At 50.1% G+C, this 20,833-nt stretch overlaps 1 protein-coding gene across 1 annotated transcript in view; it reads right to left on the bottom strand.

Annotated features, from left to right (window-relative positions):
* Slc6a11 (solute carrier family 6 member 11) overlaps window positions 1-20,833 on the bottom strand; it is a 113,441-nt gene that overhangs the window by 72,019 nt on the left and 20,589 nt on the right. Inside the window, exon 5 of the mRNA XM_006994997.4 lies at window positions 9,494-9,626. Coding sequence (XP_006995059.3) covers window positions 9,494-9,626 — 133 coding nt within the window. The remainder of the gene's footprint in view (window positions 1-9,493; window positions 9,627-20,833) is intronic.

Genomic DNA, 20,833 nt, shown 5'->3' with positions numbered 1-20,833 from the left:
AGGACACTGAGACCGGGGTGACAACATGGTTGAAAGCTGGTACCTGCATGGAGACTGTCACCTCTACAACCACCTGGACCTCGGACAGTGCTAACATCGTGGGGGTACAGAGCCAAAGCTCCCTCCGTTCCTGCCTTGGTTTCCCAACAGCACAGAGCCTGTCTCTGCTGGGAGAAGGCTCCCTGGTTATTCTGTGTCCACCTTGCATGGCGGTGCCCGGTGCCCCCAGGAGACCCACCAACCCACATAGGGCTGAGGCTCCACACAGTGCCCAGTGCCAGGGGAGGACTGGAAAGGGTTAACAGTGCCTCCCTCCCCTCAGGCCCCACTTGAGCTCCTGCAAGCTTTCTCCAGAGCTGGCTGGGCCTGCAGAACATCCCCCCCAGCAATCACTCGGACTTTGGGGGGCCTTTGTGTTTTAATAAAGACGGTATTACTGAGTAGCAAAGCTTCCTCCCTTCCAAGTCTCCTTGCTGCCAGCGTCCTGCTAAAGGTGAAGCCCAGCTATTCAGCACCAGAGAAAGGGCTGAATTGGACGCTGGACTCTTTGGACTTAATGTCACAATCTACCCCTCTCCCAAACTGCAGCAGTGTGAGTAGCACCCCGACACTGTGGTGTGGCTCCCGTACCCTCGAGTTTGGGGGGCCCTGGCTGGGATCTTCACATGGCAGCGGCTGGGGTGCTCTGCATGCCTCTCATGATCGCTCCAGTTTCCTCTCTGAAAGCAGACATCGCCCGCCACTAGGGAAGGAAGCCTCACCACCAAGGCTGCCTGAGGGCTGGGAGGCAGGGCTGCCCAGGTCTGTTTCTGGGCCTGTCCTCTGCTGTCTTACGTTTCTCTCTCCTTAACTCCCCCGACCCCTTCACCCTGCCTTCATGCCTCACTGAACCTATTAGGCACTTTACAGGGTGTTCCTGACGCATAGCTCACTTGTGTGGGACGCCACGTCTCTGCTGTAGGCTCTGCTTCAGTGTTGGGAGGGAGAGCGAGTCCTCTGAGTCCCTAAGGCAGTCTCCATCTGCAACTCCATCTACAAAACCTGCACCCGCAGGCCTCCATACGCCACCTCCTCCTAGACCCCCCTGGACTCTGGCAGCATCCCCCAGGACCTGAAGGCTGGGAAACTCTGTCTTCTAATTTACAGAAAGTGGACAATGGCCGCACCTTCCTCATAGGCTTGTGTGAGGACAGAATGAGTTAAGGGTTTGGGTGAAGGAGGCGCCGCTCAGTCATCTGCCTCCCGGTTTCTAACGTCCAGACCAGACGACACGGTCTGTTTGGGAGTCCTTGTGTTACCTCCAGTTCCTGTCCTTGTGGGTGAATGGGGAAAAGAAAACAGACTCAATTCAAGGCTGTTTGCAGCTGTTTCTGGGTGAGGGTGTGTGTGTGTGTGTGTGTGTGTGTGTGTGTGTGTGTGTGTGGCTTTTGTTGTTGTTGTTGTTGTTAACTTTTTTCCCCCTGCCTTGGTGTCCTGGGGCTTTGAAAAGAATAACAACAGAGCCCCAGAGCCGTGAAAAGACAGGATTCTTCTTCAAATCCCGGCTAATCCTGCAGCTTCCTCTGCAGGGGCAGCAGGGGGAGGTGCGGAGGGCCCAGAATTGTTTTTATAGGTCCTCCCCTCCCAACCACTGCCCCTGGAGACCAGGAAATGAGGGGGAAAAATCCATAAATCATCCACGGTGAAGGACAGAAGGAACGGGGCAAGACAGGATGCCAGCTGAAGAGGAGGCATCGGGACAGCCTGAGGGTGCATTGTATCAGCTGGGTGGGACAGCTCTCTGCTGAAAGCCAAGTGTCTAAGCCAGAAGCCGGGCTGGCCACCCCTGCTCAGAAGGTGGGAGACAGCAAGGGCTCAGTGTCCTGTGCATGCAGAGCGAGAACGCCAGCCGAAAGGGGTTTTGGGTGTAATCTATGTGCCCGTGCCTCTGCCATCGCCTGCCTGGCCATATGCGAGCAGTGATGACCTCAGTCTCTCCTCCACCAACCCCTTAACAACAGGCAGAAAGTCAGCCATGTTCGTCTACTCCACAGGTCTCCTCGTCCTTGGAAAAGCGTCCCTCCCCTTTGCACAGTGCAGGAGGCCCGATTCACGTCTCTGTTCATCTCGCTGTCTGTCAATCATCAACTCTCGCCCTGGCTTTGCAAGGCTCCTGACTTCATCAGGGCCTCCTCACCTGGGAATTGCAACTTGTGGCTCGACCCTCGGTCTCTGGGGAGCCCCTTCTGCACCCTTCTACCAGACCCCATGCCTCCTCCAACAGCATTTGTTACTTACTCCCCTCCCTCTGCAGGAAATCAAAGGCTCCACGTGCTGTGCCCCTTGTCACTGCAAAGAGCCCCCACCTGTGTGTGGTGCGCAGTGGGTGCATGGCCAACACTCACTGGGGGTCGGTATGAAGAGAAGGCTCAGGCCCCTAAACAGTAAGTGCTGGGCTGGGCTAGGAGCTCAGTGGTAGAGTAGCTTGCCTACCATGCCTAAGGCCCTGGGCTGCACCCCAGCATGACCAAAATAACAAACGAAACCTCAACTGAAGAGCATCTGGACACGGGAGATAATGTATGAGGAGCAAGAACAAGCTGTGTGTGTTTGTGAATGTATGTGTGGGCACATGGGTTGTGTATGTTTATATGTGTATATATATGTGTGTGCATGTGCATGTATGATTGTATCTATGTGTGCATGTGTGTATGTGTCTATGTGCATATGGATATAGGTGTGTCTGTATGTATATGTGCGTGTGTATATAGTTGTGTCTGTATGTATATACATTTGTATACATGTTTATGTGTATGTATATGTATGTGCACGCATGTGAATGGGTATGTGTGTATGCACATGTGCATATATGTATGATTATGTGTGTATATATATACATGTTTATGTGTATGTATATGTATGTGCACGCATGTGAATGGGTATGTGTGTATGCACATGTGCATATATGTATGATTATGTGTGTATATATATACATGTATATGGGTATGTGTATACATATATGCACATATCTGTATATATATGTGTATATGACTATGCACATGTATATATGTATGTGTATATGCATGTATGCATGTTTCTGTGTATATATGTACATACATGTATATGGGTTTATATGTGTGGGGGCATACATTTGTATATGTCTGTATGTGCATGCATGTGTATGTGCACACCTGCATGTATCTGTGTGTTTGTGTGTATGTGTGTATATGTGAATTTTGGTATACATGCATATGTATGTATGTATATGTTTTTTCATGTAGTGTGTATATGCATCTGGCAGCCACATGTATGTGTGAAGGATCCTTCACAAACAGTCACTGTTGTTTCCCAGTGGTTGAAATGGCCCATGTAGTAGGTGACAGCAGTTTTCAGTCATCTCTTATTAAAAGGGAAACATTCACATAACCGGTTTAGAAGACTGGACTAACATATTAAACTCCTTATCAAAGCTACCTAAAATGTTTGCAACCAGGACTGTTTGTGATTTCAGGTTTTTAAGCTGGGTTACTTGTACATATTTGGGATGTTTATACATATTGTACACATTGAGATAGATTGAGTATGGGTCCAAGACTAAACACAAAATTCAACTATGCTCTTAAGCATCTTAAATACACAGCCGAAAAATAATTTTATATATCTTGGTAAATTTGTATATGAAACAAGTTTCAAAATAGGGAATTTCTTCAGGTGTTACATCAGCCCTCAGAAAGCTTTGGATTTTGGAATATTTTTGGACTTCGGGTTTTTGGATAAGGGATGCTCCACATCTTTGTGGGCCACACGGCCCCTGCAGTTCCTCAGTCCCACCATGTGCAGTAGCTGGCCGACACTGGGGTGAACAGGTGCAGTTTAAAGACACAGGCAGTGGGTCAGGTCTGCTGAAGCAGCGGTTGGCCAGCTGCTGGGTTAGATGAAGGCCTAGCAAAGCCACCACAGGAGAATGCAGACAAAAAGCTTTGAAATTCACAGAGCTTCACGTGAGGGAAGAGCAAACCATAGCATCAACACACACGCAGTGTCCCACTTGGATGGTGTGGGAGAGGGGCTTCAAGATGTCACTTGCAATTTCTGCTTCATCGACACGCGGTACTTGAGTGTGTTTTTGTCTGTACAAAGGTCGTCAGCGGGCTTGGCCAATAACTGGACGAGAGGTTAGTGGCGTTGACCAAAACGACTTAGTGGCTTTGTGCAAGCGGGGCTGAGAGCAGAGGCAAGCATGGTGACTTTGGTAGATGTATGGACACAGGAAAATCAGTCACATCAATGATCTGGGTCCTCGGTCTCAGTCCTCCACAGTGACACTTTATCACCTAGAAGGTAACGAGCCTTGTTCATTCAGGACTTACAATATGATTAACTATTCAGGTCCCTTTTTAATCCATAGGAAACTTCGGGAGCTTCCACAGTATCTAGAGAGAAGAAACAGCATGGAAATATCGACAATTTTTCTGAGGCAGGAAGAGGAAGTGATGAATGAACTGCTCCCATGGCCTCAGAACAACAACCAAGGTCTTGTCCTTGAATCTGCACACTGTTCCTTACCGAGGGCACAGAAGAGGCAAAGACATGAATTTGAATGTTAGTGATGCTCCTGGTCAATGGTAAGCCTTGGGCCAACTTTACGATCATCCATGACTTGTAAGAGTTTAAAAACAAAGATGCCCTTGGGGCGAACACACTGTAGAGGCTCTGGAAACTCTCAGGATCTGACTTGTTCAGCTGCTGCATTACCGAGGAGCAACATCCGGGCACTCAATTACAACTGCTTATGTTAGCATGCCCACTCTCATCGGTTGCATATTACCTACCCTTGAGGGCTGCACACTGCAAACTCATCAAGGACCACACTGTCCACTGTCTTCACTGGCACAGAGTGGCATCTGTGCACTCCACCAGTCTTAGGAAGCAACAAGTAGGTGGCAGAGCCCTTTTTTTTTAATCCATTCCTCTTGGAGAAGCATCTTCTGGGGTTGGGGTTGCTCATTAGACCCCAGAAGGTACTGAGTGCTGGCCTCTGTGGTGTCAGATGTCTTCTGGGGAAGATACCAATGCCAGAAAAGCCTTGTGGCCCATCATAGCCATTTTGAACACCGTCTCTGTTATATATAGTGCTATTGGGACTTCACCTGTGGTATGTCACAGCTTCCCCTGGGATCTTTATGTTGGTGATCTGTTCCCAGACCCATTGATTATGAGGTCATGCCAGCAGTGTTTGCCTCCCTGATCATGGGAAGAACTGAGGAATTTGTGCTAAAGTCAGAAGCAGTATTTTAGCTTGGTGATAGGAGGGACCAGAAACTTCTCTCACACTAATGAACATGTCATCTAGACATGCCTGATGAGCTCTGGCTCTGGGAGGCATGCTGGATCTTCAGGAAGGTGATGAAGAGGACCGACGCCACCTCATCCAGAGACCTGGACAGTCCAGAGACGATGGATGCCTCCTTCCTTGAGGAATTCCATGCAAACAGCTCTTGCCGGGGTTCCCATTCTGGGGCCAGGGGTAACTGCTGCCTACACAGGACACCTCAGATGACCCCATGTTTTATTTTCAGATGTTTTTGTACAGAACTCAAGAGACTTCTAGGTTCTGGACTCATATCCAAGATATGCAGTGGGTAAAAGACAGAAGCTAGCCCATGCCATATACCCCACCCACCCAACCACCACTGAGTGCACCCGACAATTCCTGGCCCTTTGTTCTTCATAAGTTGCTAGGTGTGACCTTGGAACCCACCATCGATGAAAAGCTGAGCGCCTGGCCTGGCACACTTGCTCTGTGACACTGGACAAGTCCCTTTTTGGACTCCATGCCTCAGTTGTTTTTTTTTTTTTTTTTTGGTTTTTTTTCATGCATAAAGTCAGGGTGGTGTGGGCTTGATGCCCTAGCCTAAGGCGTTTTAGTTCTGGCAAAATGGCTCTCATCCTGTATGTCACTGTGGCCTTGGGGACGGACATGGGGAGCATCCTATGGACGCCAGCCTGCAAGAGTATGGTCCATCAGCTCACCAGATCCAGCATCAGTACTGCCTTGAGAAGCATTTGTTCAGATATATGCAGCCACCCCTGTGTACCTACTACGTACTAAGCAGTCTCTTTAACCTCTTCCGAATTAGGTCACAAGGAAGCCATGGCCGTCCTCAGGATGCTGCAGGTGGTGTGACTGTGCCCTTATGCAGAACACGGACAGCTGTGCAGTCACCAGTGCCTGGGTTTCAGCCCCATCTGCTGCTGCTGCCTGCCTGAGGGTGACCGAGTTAGGTGTTTCATCTGCTGCCTCTGCAAACAGGGCTACTGAGCTCCCACCTTGCAGGAATGTTCCAAGGCCTGAGTGTGACCACCACCACCAGACTCCAAACAGTGAACTGCGGTTATGACTGCAGCTGTGGTTGTCGCTTCTAAAGCTGTGACAAAGGGGGACCAGGGAAGGTGTGCCCCTCACGATATCACAATGGTCTACCTGTTAGTCAAGGGTATGCCAATGGGTGTGGTGGCACACGTCTGTAATCCCGACACTCAGGAGCCGGAGGCAGGAGGATCAAGAGTTTAAGGTCATCTTCAACTACACAGCAAGTTCAAGGCCACAAAAACCCAAGAGTCCAAGAGTGCCTGAGGTGAGGCTGAGGCACAGTCACAAGACACCTGTAACCAGGCTGGTTGATCACTCAGTCACTGGCTCTCCACTTGAGAAACAGAACACTAATTCCCCACAAAGTGGGGATGTACCATCCCCCGCCAAGTGAAGGGCCGGAAGGGACATCATGGCTAAAGACACACCTGCTTCTCCTCTTCCTTGGCAGCTTCATCTAACCCCGCCCCCAGACTGCACCTGCCCTTCCTAGAGCCCAGTCCTGCAACAGGACTTCTCCAACACCTGGGCTGCCCACCGCCCCGGACAACCGCACATGGTCCATGCAAAGGTTAAGTGTAAACGTGTCTTGCTGTGGCCGCATGCCAGGCTCATACGGACAGCTCCCGTACATAAACCCCAGTCGGCTCTCCTTGTGCCACACATCACTGCGGCCCAGCCAAGCCCACTGATCTAGGCACAGCCTCCAAGAGGCAGTATTGGTGGCTCTTCCCCTCAGCTTCCTGAGGCATGCCCACCAACCTACTGGGAAGGGTACAGGGTGAGTTTTCCTCACTTTTAGAAACCCATTGAGGGCTGCTAAGAGGCCTCAGCAGGGAAAGCACTTGCTGCCAAGCCTGACAGTGTAAGTTTGATCCCTCAGACCACACGGTTGAAAGAGACTCCCGTAAGCTGTCCTCTGACACACATACACACACATACACACGACACATAGATAAGTAAAAATATAATAGGAATGCAAAACCCACTGGATTATGCCAGTCCACAGCGGGAGTCAGAACCCATTTTTAATGTTTTTCTTCTTCTCCCCCGCCTCTCGCTTCCTGTTCTTCCTCCTCCTTCTCTTAAATAGGGTCTTGCTGTGCAGCCAAGGAAGACTGAACTCAGTCCTCCCGCCCAGCCTCCCAAGCACCGAGGTACAGGTGTGCACTACCACTCCTATCTCAGAAACCACCCCTTAAATTATCGTTTATCTTTATACAAGATTATTGAACACCTCCATTCACTCAGCACTTCCTGTGAACTCCTCACACTGTTCAGCCCTAACACACAACCTCATACCCTTTGTCTCATCATGCAGCCAGCTCATGTATCGCATTCTATAAAAGGGAAACTGAGGCTCGGAGATGTTAATCTGAGCACTCTACAACATAGCCAGTGAACGACAGACATGATGACTGAGTACTGATTCCAGGTGATTGATTCATGGTGATCGAGTCCTGATTTTTTTTGTTGTTGCTATCCTTAAGATTTATTTTTAAAAGTGTGTGTGTGTGTGTGTGTGTGTGTGTGTGTGTGTGTGTGTGTGTGTGCGTGTGCACATGTGAACACAGGTGCCTGCGGAGGCCAGAGGCACCAGATTCCATGGAGCTGTAGTTACAGGAGGCTGTGAACCACCTAACATGGGCGCTGGGCACTGAACTCAGGTCCCCTGGAAGAGCTCCAAGCACACTTAACTGCTGAGCCAGCTCCCCAGCCACTGAGGCTGGCTCTTAATCATCCAGTTATCCTCTTCTTCAGCTAGAGAAGACAGCAAGGAGAGACACAGGGAGAGCAAGGTGACAGTCTAAAGTGGAGCAAAAAGGTAAGCACTCCTTATTTGCAAAAGCAGAGGGATCATATCGCCTTTATGGCATCGTAACCCACAGAAGGCAAAGGCCAGCTGATCACCATGGCTGGAGGGACACAAATGTCCTTGTTCTACTGATGGGGTTCCCAGGTACCTCCATGACAGCCTTTCGGCATACACTGCCTTGCTCATGTGTCATTCTCCTGTGTCTGTGTCTTCCCAGCTTTCCTCCTGCGGGCCACCCTGTCTCCCACGCTCAGCAGTTTCTTCATTCCACACCCACCCCCGAGGGGCCTCAGGGGAGAGCTGTCACTAAGGGACTCAGAGCAGCTGACCCCTCAGTGCTTGGAGGCTTCCCCTCTAGCTCTCGTCCCAGTCAAGAACTTAAAACACGGGTGACCAGCAACTACCTGTGTCACCCACATCCGTGAAGAGTGGTGGAGTCGGGGAGGCTCAGGTACAGGAATGTTCCCTTTCCCATTTCTCACAAGCACAGGGAATGAGTCGCAGACAAGAGACTGGTGGTCTGGATCCTCAGCCACAGGAGTAGGAGCAGCAGGGGTCAGTGGGGGATGGTGGCCAACCAGAACACCTGAATTCTAGACATTGCCAGTGAATTAACTCTTTTCCTTCAGTTCCTTCTTTTTGTAAAGCACACAACCGAGCTGAGCATGGCCACAGATGTCAATCTTGAGGTGGAGAGTCTATGTTGTGCTCTGACCCAAGGCCCCCTGGGGTTGGAAGGGGCTCAGGTTCTGACCAGCAGCCCTCCAGTGGAGTAGACTCGTACAGTTCCAAGGCAGTTCAGAGCTGGCCATTGTCTTCCCCCTCTCTTCCCCTGGGACCCTGGAGAGCACCTGGTACAGCTAGCTCGGCAAGGCTGCAAGACAGAAGTCCTTGCTCCCTCCTCCACACTGAAGGAATGTGAGACATAGACACCTAGGATGGTTAGTGGGGAGGCCAACACTGTCTGCCCTGGTACATAACTGGAGTCGGGCTCAGCAGCAGCAGAATTATGGCCCCAGCTGTGGGGCATATTCCAGTTTTCAATACATCTTGTCCTGCCTTACCTTTGTGACTCTTGACTCACCCAAAGAGGTGGGATAAGGCTTTGGCATTTCAGAGAGGAGAAATCCAAAGCTTCAGGCAAAGCAGGGTAGCCCTGAAGTGTGTGGCAGCTACATGAAAGAGCTGGCTCTTGGCTCCCAGGTGGACTCCTTGTCCCGAGCTGGTATGTCCAACATGAGCTTCTCGGTGATCTATAGGTCACTTGTTAGCATGTGCAAAAACCATCTCCAGTTGTGGCTAGCTGCTCAACAGTTAACTCTTACCTTTCCGGTCGACTTGGTACCCTTCCAGATGCAGAAGTAGCAGATGGTCCAGGCTGCCAAGAGACACAATGCCAACTCCCAACGGAGGTTTCCAATATGCTCAATACCATCAGATATAGCCAAGACCCGGCGCCTGTGGAGAGAGGGTGGGAGTCACTGGACCGAAGGTGTCCCATTGTGTCCCTACCTGTGGCAGAGACAGAGCAACAGAGGAACAAGGATGGGCTGCTCTCCAATACTCCCACCCATCATCGTCCATCATTCACTAACTGTGAGACGCTTGGCGGGGCAGGAGGCCTCTGAGAAGGACAAGACCCAGTCTGTGACTTTGTTGAACCATATTCTTATTAAAAAAAAAAACCAAAACATGTGGCACAATGGACTTAGGAGTCACCCCATTGAGTCTGGCATATCTAGAAGAATACACTGCTTTATAAATAGTGTGTGTTCTTAAGAGGAGATTACACATTGCTGCCCTGCTGAACTCAAGGGTGGCCACAGGACTCTGGAACATGTGTCGAATCTGAGAGAAGCTTCTAGAGCTAGGTGTCATGGCTCTCCAGATGCCTTTCCTCCCTTTGCTGTGACCATGGAAGAGTGTCAAGGTGAGGCTTCTAGTAGCCCCGTTCCTACAGGACTGCCCAAGGCCCAGGGCCAGCATAAGTGAAGACTGTCGTTTGCGTCTCTCGGATCTCTGGTTTGTTACTGCAACATACCTCAACCAATCTTCACTGCTGCAGGGAGCCCCCGGAAGCCTCCTGGGAGAAGGAGTGTAAGATCTATACTCTGAAGAAAGGAGACTCTTCTAAGTTAAGTGAAACCTTTAAATGTCTAGATACAAGTGTGGTGCATTTGGGGGACAGAGGGCAGACGAAATGGTGGGAGGAGAAGAGAGGAGACCCATGCTAAGGCAGAGGGGTGCCCATACCAAGAGGACCCAGGCCATAGAGTAGTGAGGACACCAGCTATGCCGTAACTGTCTCCCATGGCCTTCTCCAAGGGCCCATCCATTCTGCAGGGCTGACGCATGCCTGGCTCCCAGAGCCCACCCTGGGGTTGTGTTTCTTTAAAGTCAAACTTGCCACGCTCCATATTGTGTCCAACCGTGGCACCAGCACAAACCCCCTCTACACTTGCTCCACGAACCCCATTCTGGCTGCCAAGCCACCCCCACCAGACGGTGCCAGTCGCCTTTAGTGCTCTGAGAATGTCCCCGGAGAAAGGAACTCCCATCCCACCAAGCATGAAAGCCACCCTCAGTGTCTGTCTCCCTGGGAATCAGCTCGGGCCTGATTCTGCATTAATTACTCAATGACACCAATTAGCACTGGTCAGCAGGCTCCCTGCCGCCCCAGCCCCTGCTGGAGAAATCAGGCAGGCCCCCAAACAAAATCAGACTGTGGGCAGCCACAGGGTTACTAGAAACCAGCTCACGGCTGGAAGAAACGCGAGCAACCACCCTAAGTGCATCTTTCCTAGGGGCCTACTATGTGCTGGGCACTACCTTAGGTTCCGGGAATACAAGGTCAGTATGTTCAAGAAGGCGAAGCTGGGCAAAAGAGGACTGCAGTAAGAAGGAAGGAGTCTGCTGGCCAGGCCCAACAACAACCATAGTTCCTGCTTTAGCAGTCTCCAGCTGGAATTCATTGGAGGATCTCACACCTCACAAAGACCTTATGAGTCTGTAAAGACCTAAAATTCTACTGAATTTTAGGAAGCTGAGAAGCATCTTTGCCCAGTAGATCCCTGGGAGCAGTGGGCCATGTCTTATATGAATTTCTTACCAAATGAAAAAAGTTTGGACTCCCAGAAGCAGAACCCTAGTAATGAAGAAGAGCGTGACAATTGCCACCTGAGTCATTTTTAACTTTGCCATTTTCTTGACAGGAATTGGGGGGATGAAATCTCCTCTCCCTTCCTCTCCTGGCTCAGTTCTACTCACACTTCAAAGTATGCCTTATCTATAATTTCTTACAGGAAGTTTTTTTGGGCTTCTGTAGCAGTCAGGATGGATCCAGTTTTGCCACAGTAACAAGCATCCCCCCCAAAGACCTCAAAGGTGGAAAGCAACTATATTTTTTTCTTGCTTTTTGAGAGTTACTGCAGGGATAGAATTTCTTGCTAAAATATCATCATTCCCTAAATCGTGCATGAAATTTCAGGGTGCCCAATGCCTCTCTTGTCTGTGTATTGGGAACCCAGTAGCAGATGTACATCTATTGTCATACAAATTGCTACACCTCAAAGGACAGCCCATTGACTAGAGAGGAGTAATAAATAGCCTTAGGTCCCCGTGCATGGATATGGCATGCTCTGCATCTGTCTAGTCTAGGTTTGGGACAGCTCATGAAAATACATACAGGCTACCCAGCAGGTAGGGGTGTGTATGTGTGTTTTCTTACTGGTGGACTTGTCTGATGAATTGGGGATCTGAAGTCTGAAAACACACAGGGACAGAGAAAGGAAGAGGGGAGCAGGCCTGCTAGGAGTGAGCTGGCTGCGTGCCCCTCTTCACATTGTGGAAGCTGCAAGCCTCAGCGGCCTCTGGCGCCCCCTCACTTAACTGAACAACCTCATTTCCCAATTGGGAAGCAGCACACAAAAAGCCACAGCGGATGAACTGCTCTTTTGTTCCATCAGACTCGATTTGAAAACATCTTCAAACTGTCTTCTTTATGTTCAACCAGTGCCGATTATCACCCGGCAGGTTCTGGAGAAAAGCAAGCTCAGTGGACGGGGGATTCTCAGCTTGCTGGGCTGTGGGCTTGTTTTGAAACCTACAAGGGCAGCTTTGGACAGTGTGGGGGCTGGGCACTCCACAGCAGAGACTCGGTGAAGGCACAGCTCTTCCTGGGAAAAAGCTTCCTTAATGACCCTCCCCCATAAAGCACTGGAGCACAAGAGGTGGCTGAATGGGGAAGAGCTTGCTGCCAACATGCTGGCCGGCAAGGACCCAGGACCGGACCTCTGGACACTGTGCCCGGAGCGGACGCACTCAGCACTCAGGACTAGCTAGAGCTCCTTGGGGAAATGACTGTATGCAAGTCACACTAACTGAACACTGTGTGATGGCATTGGAGGAGAGAGAGAGAGAGAGAGAGAGAGAGAGAGAGAGAGAGAGAGAGAGAGAGAGAGAGAGAGAGAGAGAATGAGAACCTTTTAGCATATTTCTGGAGACTTCTACCTGGAGGCTGAGATCTCAGCCTGGAGGGATAAGGTAAGGCCAGGTGTCTCCAGCCCTTGGCACACACCAAACAGCTGGGTTCAAGCCCAGCTCTGCTTCCCTCCAGGTGCTCCTCCTTGCTTGGGGAACATCACCTCTCTGGGCCTCAGCTTTCTCATCTGTAAAAAGGCATTAATGAGACCTCCCTCCAAAGGCTGACCAGGCACGAAAGCATCTAACCCATCCCATGAGCCTTGAGACAGGGACACATTATTATTGCTTCAAGGATAAGGAAACTGAGGTACAGCCAGGTTAAGGAACTTGGCTAGAGTTACATCAGCAAGTGATGGAGCTTGGATAGGAACTTGGCAGCCTCCATGCTAGCCCTTGGGTCTCCCAGAACCCCAACATCAACTCTGCATTCCTTCCAGCTCACTAACTCCAGCTCTAACCCAGAGCTACTGCAAGGATGGCTATACCCAAGCGCTTTCTGAGCACCGCTGGGATGGTGGATGCTGTGCCAAGTCTAGAGGTCCCATGAGAGCTCAAGACCCAGTGGAAAAGGGAGATAAGGAAACTGCCAGTCATGGAGAGAACAGTGAAGCCTCAAGGCACAGTGAGACACTGTCACTAGAGTCAACACCAGTGTCAGAATGTGGGGGTGGGTGGGGGTGCCAAAAGGTAAGAAGAAAGCAAAGAAGGCAGAGAGAGGCCTTGGGGGCAGAAAGTCAGGCCAGAGCAAAAGCTGGAGGCCAGAAAGGGTGCAGGGAGGCATGTGCGGCCAGTGTGGAAGCAGAGGTGTAGGTGAGGCAGAGCATGCGCTTTGCAGTGTGTGTGTGTGTGGAGGGGGGTTTAGAAGAGTCTAAAGAGGGCTGATACCTTGGTAGGTCAGGGAGGTGCTTCTGGAAACCCAACTTCAGCTGTATCAGGAAGAATGGATTATAAAGGTGGGGTAACGTGGGGTGTTTCACCTTAGGACAGTAAATGGGGAGGGTTGGGATCAAGGTAGGATGTGTTGGGTTGAGGGGTGGATGAGTTTGAAAGTGGCAGAGGCAGAAGGTGACTGCCTGGAGTAAGAGGACCATGGATGAGGAGGGAAGGTCCAGAGGAACAGCAGTGAGACAAGAACAGAGGAGAAAGCGGCGGGTGGCCTCCATTCTTTAAGACAAGATGGTGTCCTAGTTAGTTTTCTAGTTCCGTGACAAAACACTATGGCCAAAAGCAACCTGGAGAGGAAAGGGTTTATTTCATCCGACAGCTTGTAGTCCACCACAGACGGAAGACGGAGTAGGACCCCAGAGGCAGGAACTGAAGCAGGGACCATGGAGAAATGCTGCTTCCTGGCTTGCTCTTCATGGTTTGCCCAGCCTAGTTTCTTATCCACCTGCCCAGGGTTGGTACCACCCACGACGGGCTGGGCCCGCCCTCATTAATCATCAGTCAAGAAGATGTCCCACAGAAATTGCCTTCGGGCCAGTTGATGGGGTCATTTTCTCAGCTGTGGTTCCCTTTTCTCAGATAACTCTAGATTGTGTCAAGTTGACAAAAAAAAAAAACTAGGCTCAGGTGGCTCAAGGTAGGACACTCGGTAACCGAAAAGTCTGGATCCAAAACTTGGAAACAGAGGCAGGGAAAAGGGTCATACCTGAAACCTGGGGCTTTCTGAGAGAACTGGAAAAGAGGGGTGGTCTGTGACTAGTCCCCAGAACCCCAAGTCCAGGGCACAGAAGGAAGGGAAAACCCCTCAGGGAGGCACAGACAAGACAGAGAGGCTGGGCAGCATGGGGAAGGCCACCTCCAAGACAACGCAGAGGGAATACAGGGGCAAGGGGCCGACCTAGCCACCATCAAGACAGAGAGCCTCGCTCTGCAGCGGAGACCTAGGGGGAATGGACGGGAGGAGAGACCTCAGTGAGATGGCTCTCTGGGGGAGTGAAGCTCTTGGGTTAGAGGTGTGAGGGGCTAACGGGATGCAGAGGATAAGAGCTGTCAGAAGAAAGGCCATGGGGGAGGGAAGAGTTCCAGACACAGGAGGATGAGCATGAGAGGAGGAATGGGAAGGACCTCTCCACAGCAGAGAGAGAGAGAGAGAGAGAGAGAGAGAGAGAGAGAGAGAGAGAGAGAGAGAGAGAGAGAGAGAGAGAGGAGGTGATAGGAACCAAGCCCGGAGCTTGGTCCAATGCGCTTCCCTATTAAGAAACTGAGGAATGAATGGGAGGAGCTGACAGGGGAGGGGGCTGGGACAGGTGTTATGGGTAGGGCACCCATCTCACTTCATTTCATCTTCATAGCAAACAACTACTGCCAGGGAGTTGGTTCCACCATCCTCTATGTCCATGGAGCATTGAATCTTGACCCTGCAGATGCCAGGCCCTTCTATAAAGCTTGGTAAAGGATTTGCATGGAACCCAGTGCAGCCTGCTGTGTGGTCTAAACCATCTCCCAAGTACTGATAACACCTCGTAGGGCACAGTCCCCTTCAAACAGCTGATCTGTGCTGTTTAGGGACTAATGACCAGGAGAAAATGCAATACATTTTCAGGACAGATGCGATTCTTTTTTTCTGAGTATCTTCAGTCTGTGCTTGGTTGAAATGTGAGGTTCAGAACCCAGATATTAAGTACTGACTGTGCCCTCATGAATGGCAAAAATGGGGCCCAGGCTGGTGAAGCCATTGCTCAGGGTGGGATTACAGGATTGGAGCCAAGTTCTTTGGCTGGCACCAGCTGCCTGGTGGAGACCTACCAAGGGGAGGGTGTCTGAGGACCTAAAGGAAGCATCTGGAACCCCCAGTGGGTTCCTCCAGCACCCTTCTTCTGTACCTCTAAGTGGTTCACCTTGTGTGCTGGCTCTGGCCAGAAGGCAACAGCTTCTCAGGATGAGGTGGCTCTGACCAAAGGCTACAGAGTTGGAGACCAGCACTGGCCCCTTCTCTCCTTCTGTCCCTTTCTCCATTAGAGCCCGAACGAGGCCTTGCAAGGGACAGCTCCTACCCTCCACTGAGGGTGCCTCATCTTCATGTCGTGCACGGAGCCTGGGAACAGATCACCTTTCTTTAACCTGCCATGTGGGAAAGTGCTGGCAGGGACATGGAGACCGCCCTAAAAGCTGGCGCCCGCCGAGGGGCTAGGCTATAAATAGCTGTGCTGGTCTCCCGAAGCAACCAACTACAACAACAAAAAAAGGCCTATCACCAAAACAAGTGTGCTTCCCTGGCCCCTCTGGGGAGCCAGGGCTGCCTTCTGGATTCTACTGCCCAGATTCTACTCACACTCTTCCGGGAACGGACTCAGGCACCCACTCTTCCCATGCTTGGGGGGCTCCTACCATGTCCACAGTGCAGCCCCCGCCCCCCACCAACCAAGCTGGAATGGAGAGTGAGACCCTTCCTCCATGTGAATGCCTTGTCTTGGGGGGCAGCCAGATCAGAAATACATCATCTGGTGGGTGGTGTTAGAACCCCCAGAATCCTTGGTGTCGAGTCTCTGGGGCTGCCTCGAGTTTCTTCTATCTCCAGAGAATGTCCCTGAGAGCTAAGCAAGTCTCCCATCAGCTCCCAGCTTGTCTCCACTCTCCTGTTTCTTCTTCAGGGAACCTCCTTCCCAATCCCCTCAAGCCCACAACGTTTTACCCACCCCACCACTCCGGTTCAGACAGTACGGACCACTCCCCATGCCTCCTTGTTCCCATCCCCACAGCAGGACCGTCCACACATGATGCTGGCATATCACTGTGCGCCAGGCGTGTACACAGCTCTATGCAGGGTCAGAGGGCAAATGCTCCAGACTTTGCAAGGCATCTATCTCCATTCCAGCCACCAGCTCTGTCCCTGCAGCGAGAGTGCTGCCAGGGGCAATCTGCAAATGAGTGAGTGTGGGCTCTCTTCCAATAAAACTTTATTTACAGAAACAGGGACTTGGCCAGTAGTTTGCTGACCCGTGTGGCTTCTCCAAGACACTTTGAGTTCTCAGCCCACAGTGGAACCTCATTCAGGAAAACACTGCCCACTCCAGACATCCCTGGGGATTCTCTTAGAAGACCTGAAATAAACACCCCAATCACATTGTCTGACCTGGAGCTCCCCAGATGCCTTTAAAGGCATCCTTCAAGGAGATTAGGACAAAACCATAGTAACACCCACACCCCAGCCAGCAGATTGGCTGCAATGCAACAGACAGCAGAAGCAACAGAGCCTCATAAATCATAGCCATGTAGCCTAGGTCAGCGGCCCTGGGAAGCAGCCTGGCACTTTTGTAAAACATTAGACACAAGAACCTAACAATTCAGGCTAACAAAGTTGGTTCAGCAGGTAAAGGCACTGCCTATGCAAGCCTGATGGCCCAAGTTCAATCTCTGGGACTGTGCTGTGGGAGAGAACTGACTTTTAAAAGCTGTTCTCTGCCTCCAAACATACATGCTCATCTCTCTCTCTCTCTCTCTCTCTCTCTCTCTCTCTCTCTCTCTCTCTCTCTCTCTCTCTCACACACACACACACACACACACACACACACAGAGAGAGAATAAGAGAATAAGAGAATAAGAACTAGATTTAATTTAAAAAGAATCTGCCTGGTAATTCTGCTCCTGAGTACGTATTGCCCAGAAGTAGAAAACATAGATAAACATAGATATGCTCAACCCCAAACCCACACATTAATGTGCCCGACAGCATTTAGTCCTCACAGCCCCAAGGAGAAGCCACTCAAACATCCATCAACTCATGGACACCAACAAAATGTACCATGTTCACATGACATAGGTTTTTATCACTTTAAAAAAATGAGGTGCAGAGTAAGGATTCCTAACCCCAAACCCAAAGTGCTCCAAAATCAGAAAACTTTTGTGTGGCAATTTGACACTGTACATAGAAAACTCCACACCTGGCCTTACAGAAGCAGGTCAGAGTAAAATCCAGACACACTGGGAGTGTTGTATCAAGTTACCTTCGCTCTGCCTATATGAGCTGTGTATGAAACATAAATTATTTTGTGTTTAAGCTTGGTGTAGACATTCAAAAAGCTAGGGAAAAAATCCAAAATTTGAAACACTTCTGGTCCTAAGCAGTGCAGATTAAGGACATGCCTCCTGCACTGAGTCAGGATGTAATGCCACAGATGACCCTTGCAAGAAGCTAATTACCAAAGACCCAGTTCCATTTATATACTCTGTCTAGACGAGGCAAGTCCACAGAGACAAAGCAGATGAGAAGTCACTTGGAGGCAGGAGTAGAGACCCAGTCGACATCAGCAACTAATCTGGGAGATGGGAATGGTCTAAGCCTATGTTATGACGTTGCCTCTGTAAGTTTACTCAATCCAACTGAACAGTGTGCTTAGAATGGTCTCATAGCATGTAAGTTATAACCTCAATAAATCTGCTAAACAGCTGTTCAGGAGGAAGTACCCTCCCAGCGTGTTTCTGCTTTTCCAAGGCTGTCCCAGCTGTCTGAGGTTTCAGTTACCTATGGTTTGCCATATTCTGAAAATACTAAATGGGAAATCCCAGAAATAAACAATTTCTAAGTCTTAAATGGTACGTCATTCTGAGTAACATGACAAAATCTCTCACTGTACTGTAACTATCCTGTCCAAGACACGAACTGCCCCTTTAACCAATGTATCCACAGTCTATATGCTACCCATCTTAGAAGCTACCCTTATTTTCCTTAACAGGGACTACAAAGTGCAAGAATTGGGATTTGGTGGCTTTGTTATAATGTTATTATTTGATGTGACTATTAGTTACTGCTGTTAATTACTGTTCCAAATTTATCATTTAAACTTTATCACATGTGTGTAGGAAAAAACTTTGTATCCGTAGGGTTCAACTTTCCTGTGGTTTTGGATCGCTGTGGTTTAGAGCATGTCTTTCAAAAATAAGGGAGATTCTTTAATTCTAGCATTGGGCACGGCATGGAAAGAACCCCAAAAACTTATGCTTGTCAATACATTGTATAAAAAATTTGTTGTACAATCATCATTCAGAAGAAATACAGGTGCCGCACACATGTTTAACTTGCTGTGGTGGTTTGAATGAGAATGTTTCCCATAGACTCATGGGTTTGAATACTTGGTCCCCAGTGGGCGTCACTGTTTGGGGAAGTTTAGGAAGTGTAGCCTCTTTGAAGGAATTACATCACTGGGAGTGGGCTTTGAGGGTTTACAAACTCACTCCATTCCCAGTTTGCTCTCTGATTCTGGCTCTAGTCACCATGCCACTTGCTGGCATCCCTCCTGTCCCTGGTGGACTCTGACCCTCTGGAATCCTAAGTCCCAGTGAACTCTTCCTTCTGTAAGTTGCCTTGGTCATGGTATTTCATCACAGCAACAGGAAATTAACTAATGCACTTGCCCACGATCACAAAGCTTATGGGTGGCACAGCCTAACTTTGAACTCTCGTCTCCCAAACATCAGCTCAATGTCTCTTCTCCTGCACTGTGTACAGTTGTATGGTGTGACCAGAGAAGCAGGAGGGAAAGGAGATAGGGACAGTCTAGAAGTGGGCACATTTCAGACAGCAAGGACACAGAGACAGGCCCTCAAATCCTGCTCCTCCTTGGGAGGAGTGGACAGAGTTCTACAGACCAGAGACAAGTACACCCAGGGAAGATGGAGAAGCAGAGGACTGCGGAGATCCTGGGGTCTCACTGCAGCCTCACAACACAATCTTTCCTCACTCATGGGACCTCAGGGTTGTTTGTCTGGAGCCAAGATCCTTCTCCCACCTTCTCAGCAGGACCGGGGGGAGCCCAGAGGCACTGTCCAAGCCATGGCCATGCCTATAATTGCTCTGCACTAGTGAGCAACTGTAAGTTCAGGGATACTCAGCCTCCTGCGCCCCACTCACCCATAAATGGGGGCTTTACACAGAGGCTGGATGAGAGCCACAGTTGGGGTCTGCCTGAGGCCACCTCCGTCCTGTTCCTTCATGCCTTTGACAGCTAAACAGAAAGTGAGTCTGCGGAGGTTGCTGGGAGTGACAGGAGCAGATGAACCAAGCGGAGCCATCATGGCCCAGAGATAGCATCCACACCTCACTGAATACAGCTCAAAGTAAGGTTTAGAAAACACTGTTCCCTGGACAACGGGCTGCGTCTGATAAAGCCACTGACAATCAGGAACACCCAGAGGGAAAGAAGGGCTAGGCACAGTTACTGAGCATCCTGGAGCTGCAACACCGCACACTGTGAGTGCTGGTCATTCACCCCAGAGACTACAGGCTGACTTCAAGTTGTGGTCCCTGCCCTTCCTCAGTGTTGAGACAAGATAGGCCACACATCTCTAGCCTGGGAACAAACCTCAGTCCCCAAGTCAAAGCACAGCTTATGAATGGTCACTATTTCCACACCCTATAAAGCTGAGCATGGTAAGTGAAACAATCATGAAGCCAACGTGTCTACGCAGACACCATGCTTTGGAGGAAGAGCCCAAGGATCTGAATTTACTTCCTCTAGGTCCATGAAGGAGCCTTGGGTTGCTCCAGCTCTGGGGACCCCTCCCTATTCTGGATGTCATTCATCTGCCCACTCGATGGGAAGACCGTAGAGCATAGGGGAACAGAGGTAGGTGTGTGTGTGTGTGTGTGTGTGTGTGTGTGTGTGTGTCTGTGCGTCTACGTCTGTGTCTCTGTGCATCTTTGTGTGTCTGTGTGAGTGTTTGCATGTATGTGTGTGTGTATGTGTGTGTGTCTGTACACATGCAAATCTTGATAGTGCAATATGCTCTTATAACTCTGTTAAAAAACCATCTGGAGTCATGATGGAACAGCCATCTGAGCCACTTTGCTCCTGACCCTGCATGAAGTCATTTGTTCACTGATGCTTCCTGCCACCAGTGAGAGGGTCACAAAGAGCATGAGAGAGCCAGCATCAATCCGCCAGCTCCCATCTTCCCAGCAGGTAACACTGAGGACCACTTTCACACCCCACACCTGGCCCAGCCAGACACTGAGGTGCTCTTTCCAAAACAAGGTCCAAGTCACTTCCTAAAGGAGCCTCTTACAATCCAAGAAAGACAAATCACAAAGCACCAGGTGTGTTTGTTCAGTACAGATGCTGGAACCTTCTGTGAGTCTCCTGCAGCCCCACCTCCCTCTCCCTTGCCTATCAGGAACATGCCCTATCTAATGAAAATCTCCCAGGGCTATTGGCACAGGGCTGCTGTGGGACTCTATGCGG

This window comes from Peromyscus maniculatus, chromosome 3 (assembly GCF_049852395.1).
Source record: "Peromyscus maniculatus bairdii isolate BWxNUB_F1_BW_parent chromosome 3, HU_Pman_BW_mat_3.1, whole genome shotgun sequence".
Lineage (NCBI taxonomy): Eukaryota > Metazoa > Chordata > Mammalia > Rodentia > Cricetidae > Peromyscus > Peromyscus maniculatus.
The sequence above is the reverse complement of the archived record's forward strand: the minus strand, read 5'-3'. Positions and strand labels throughout refer to the sequence as shown.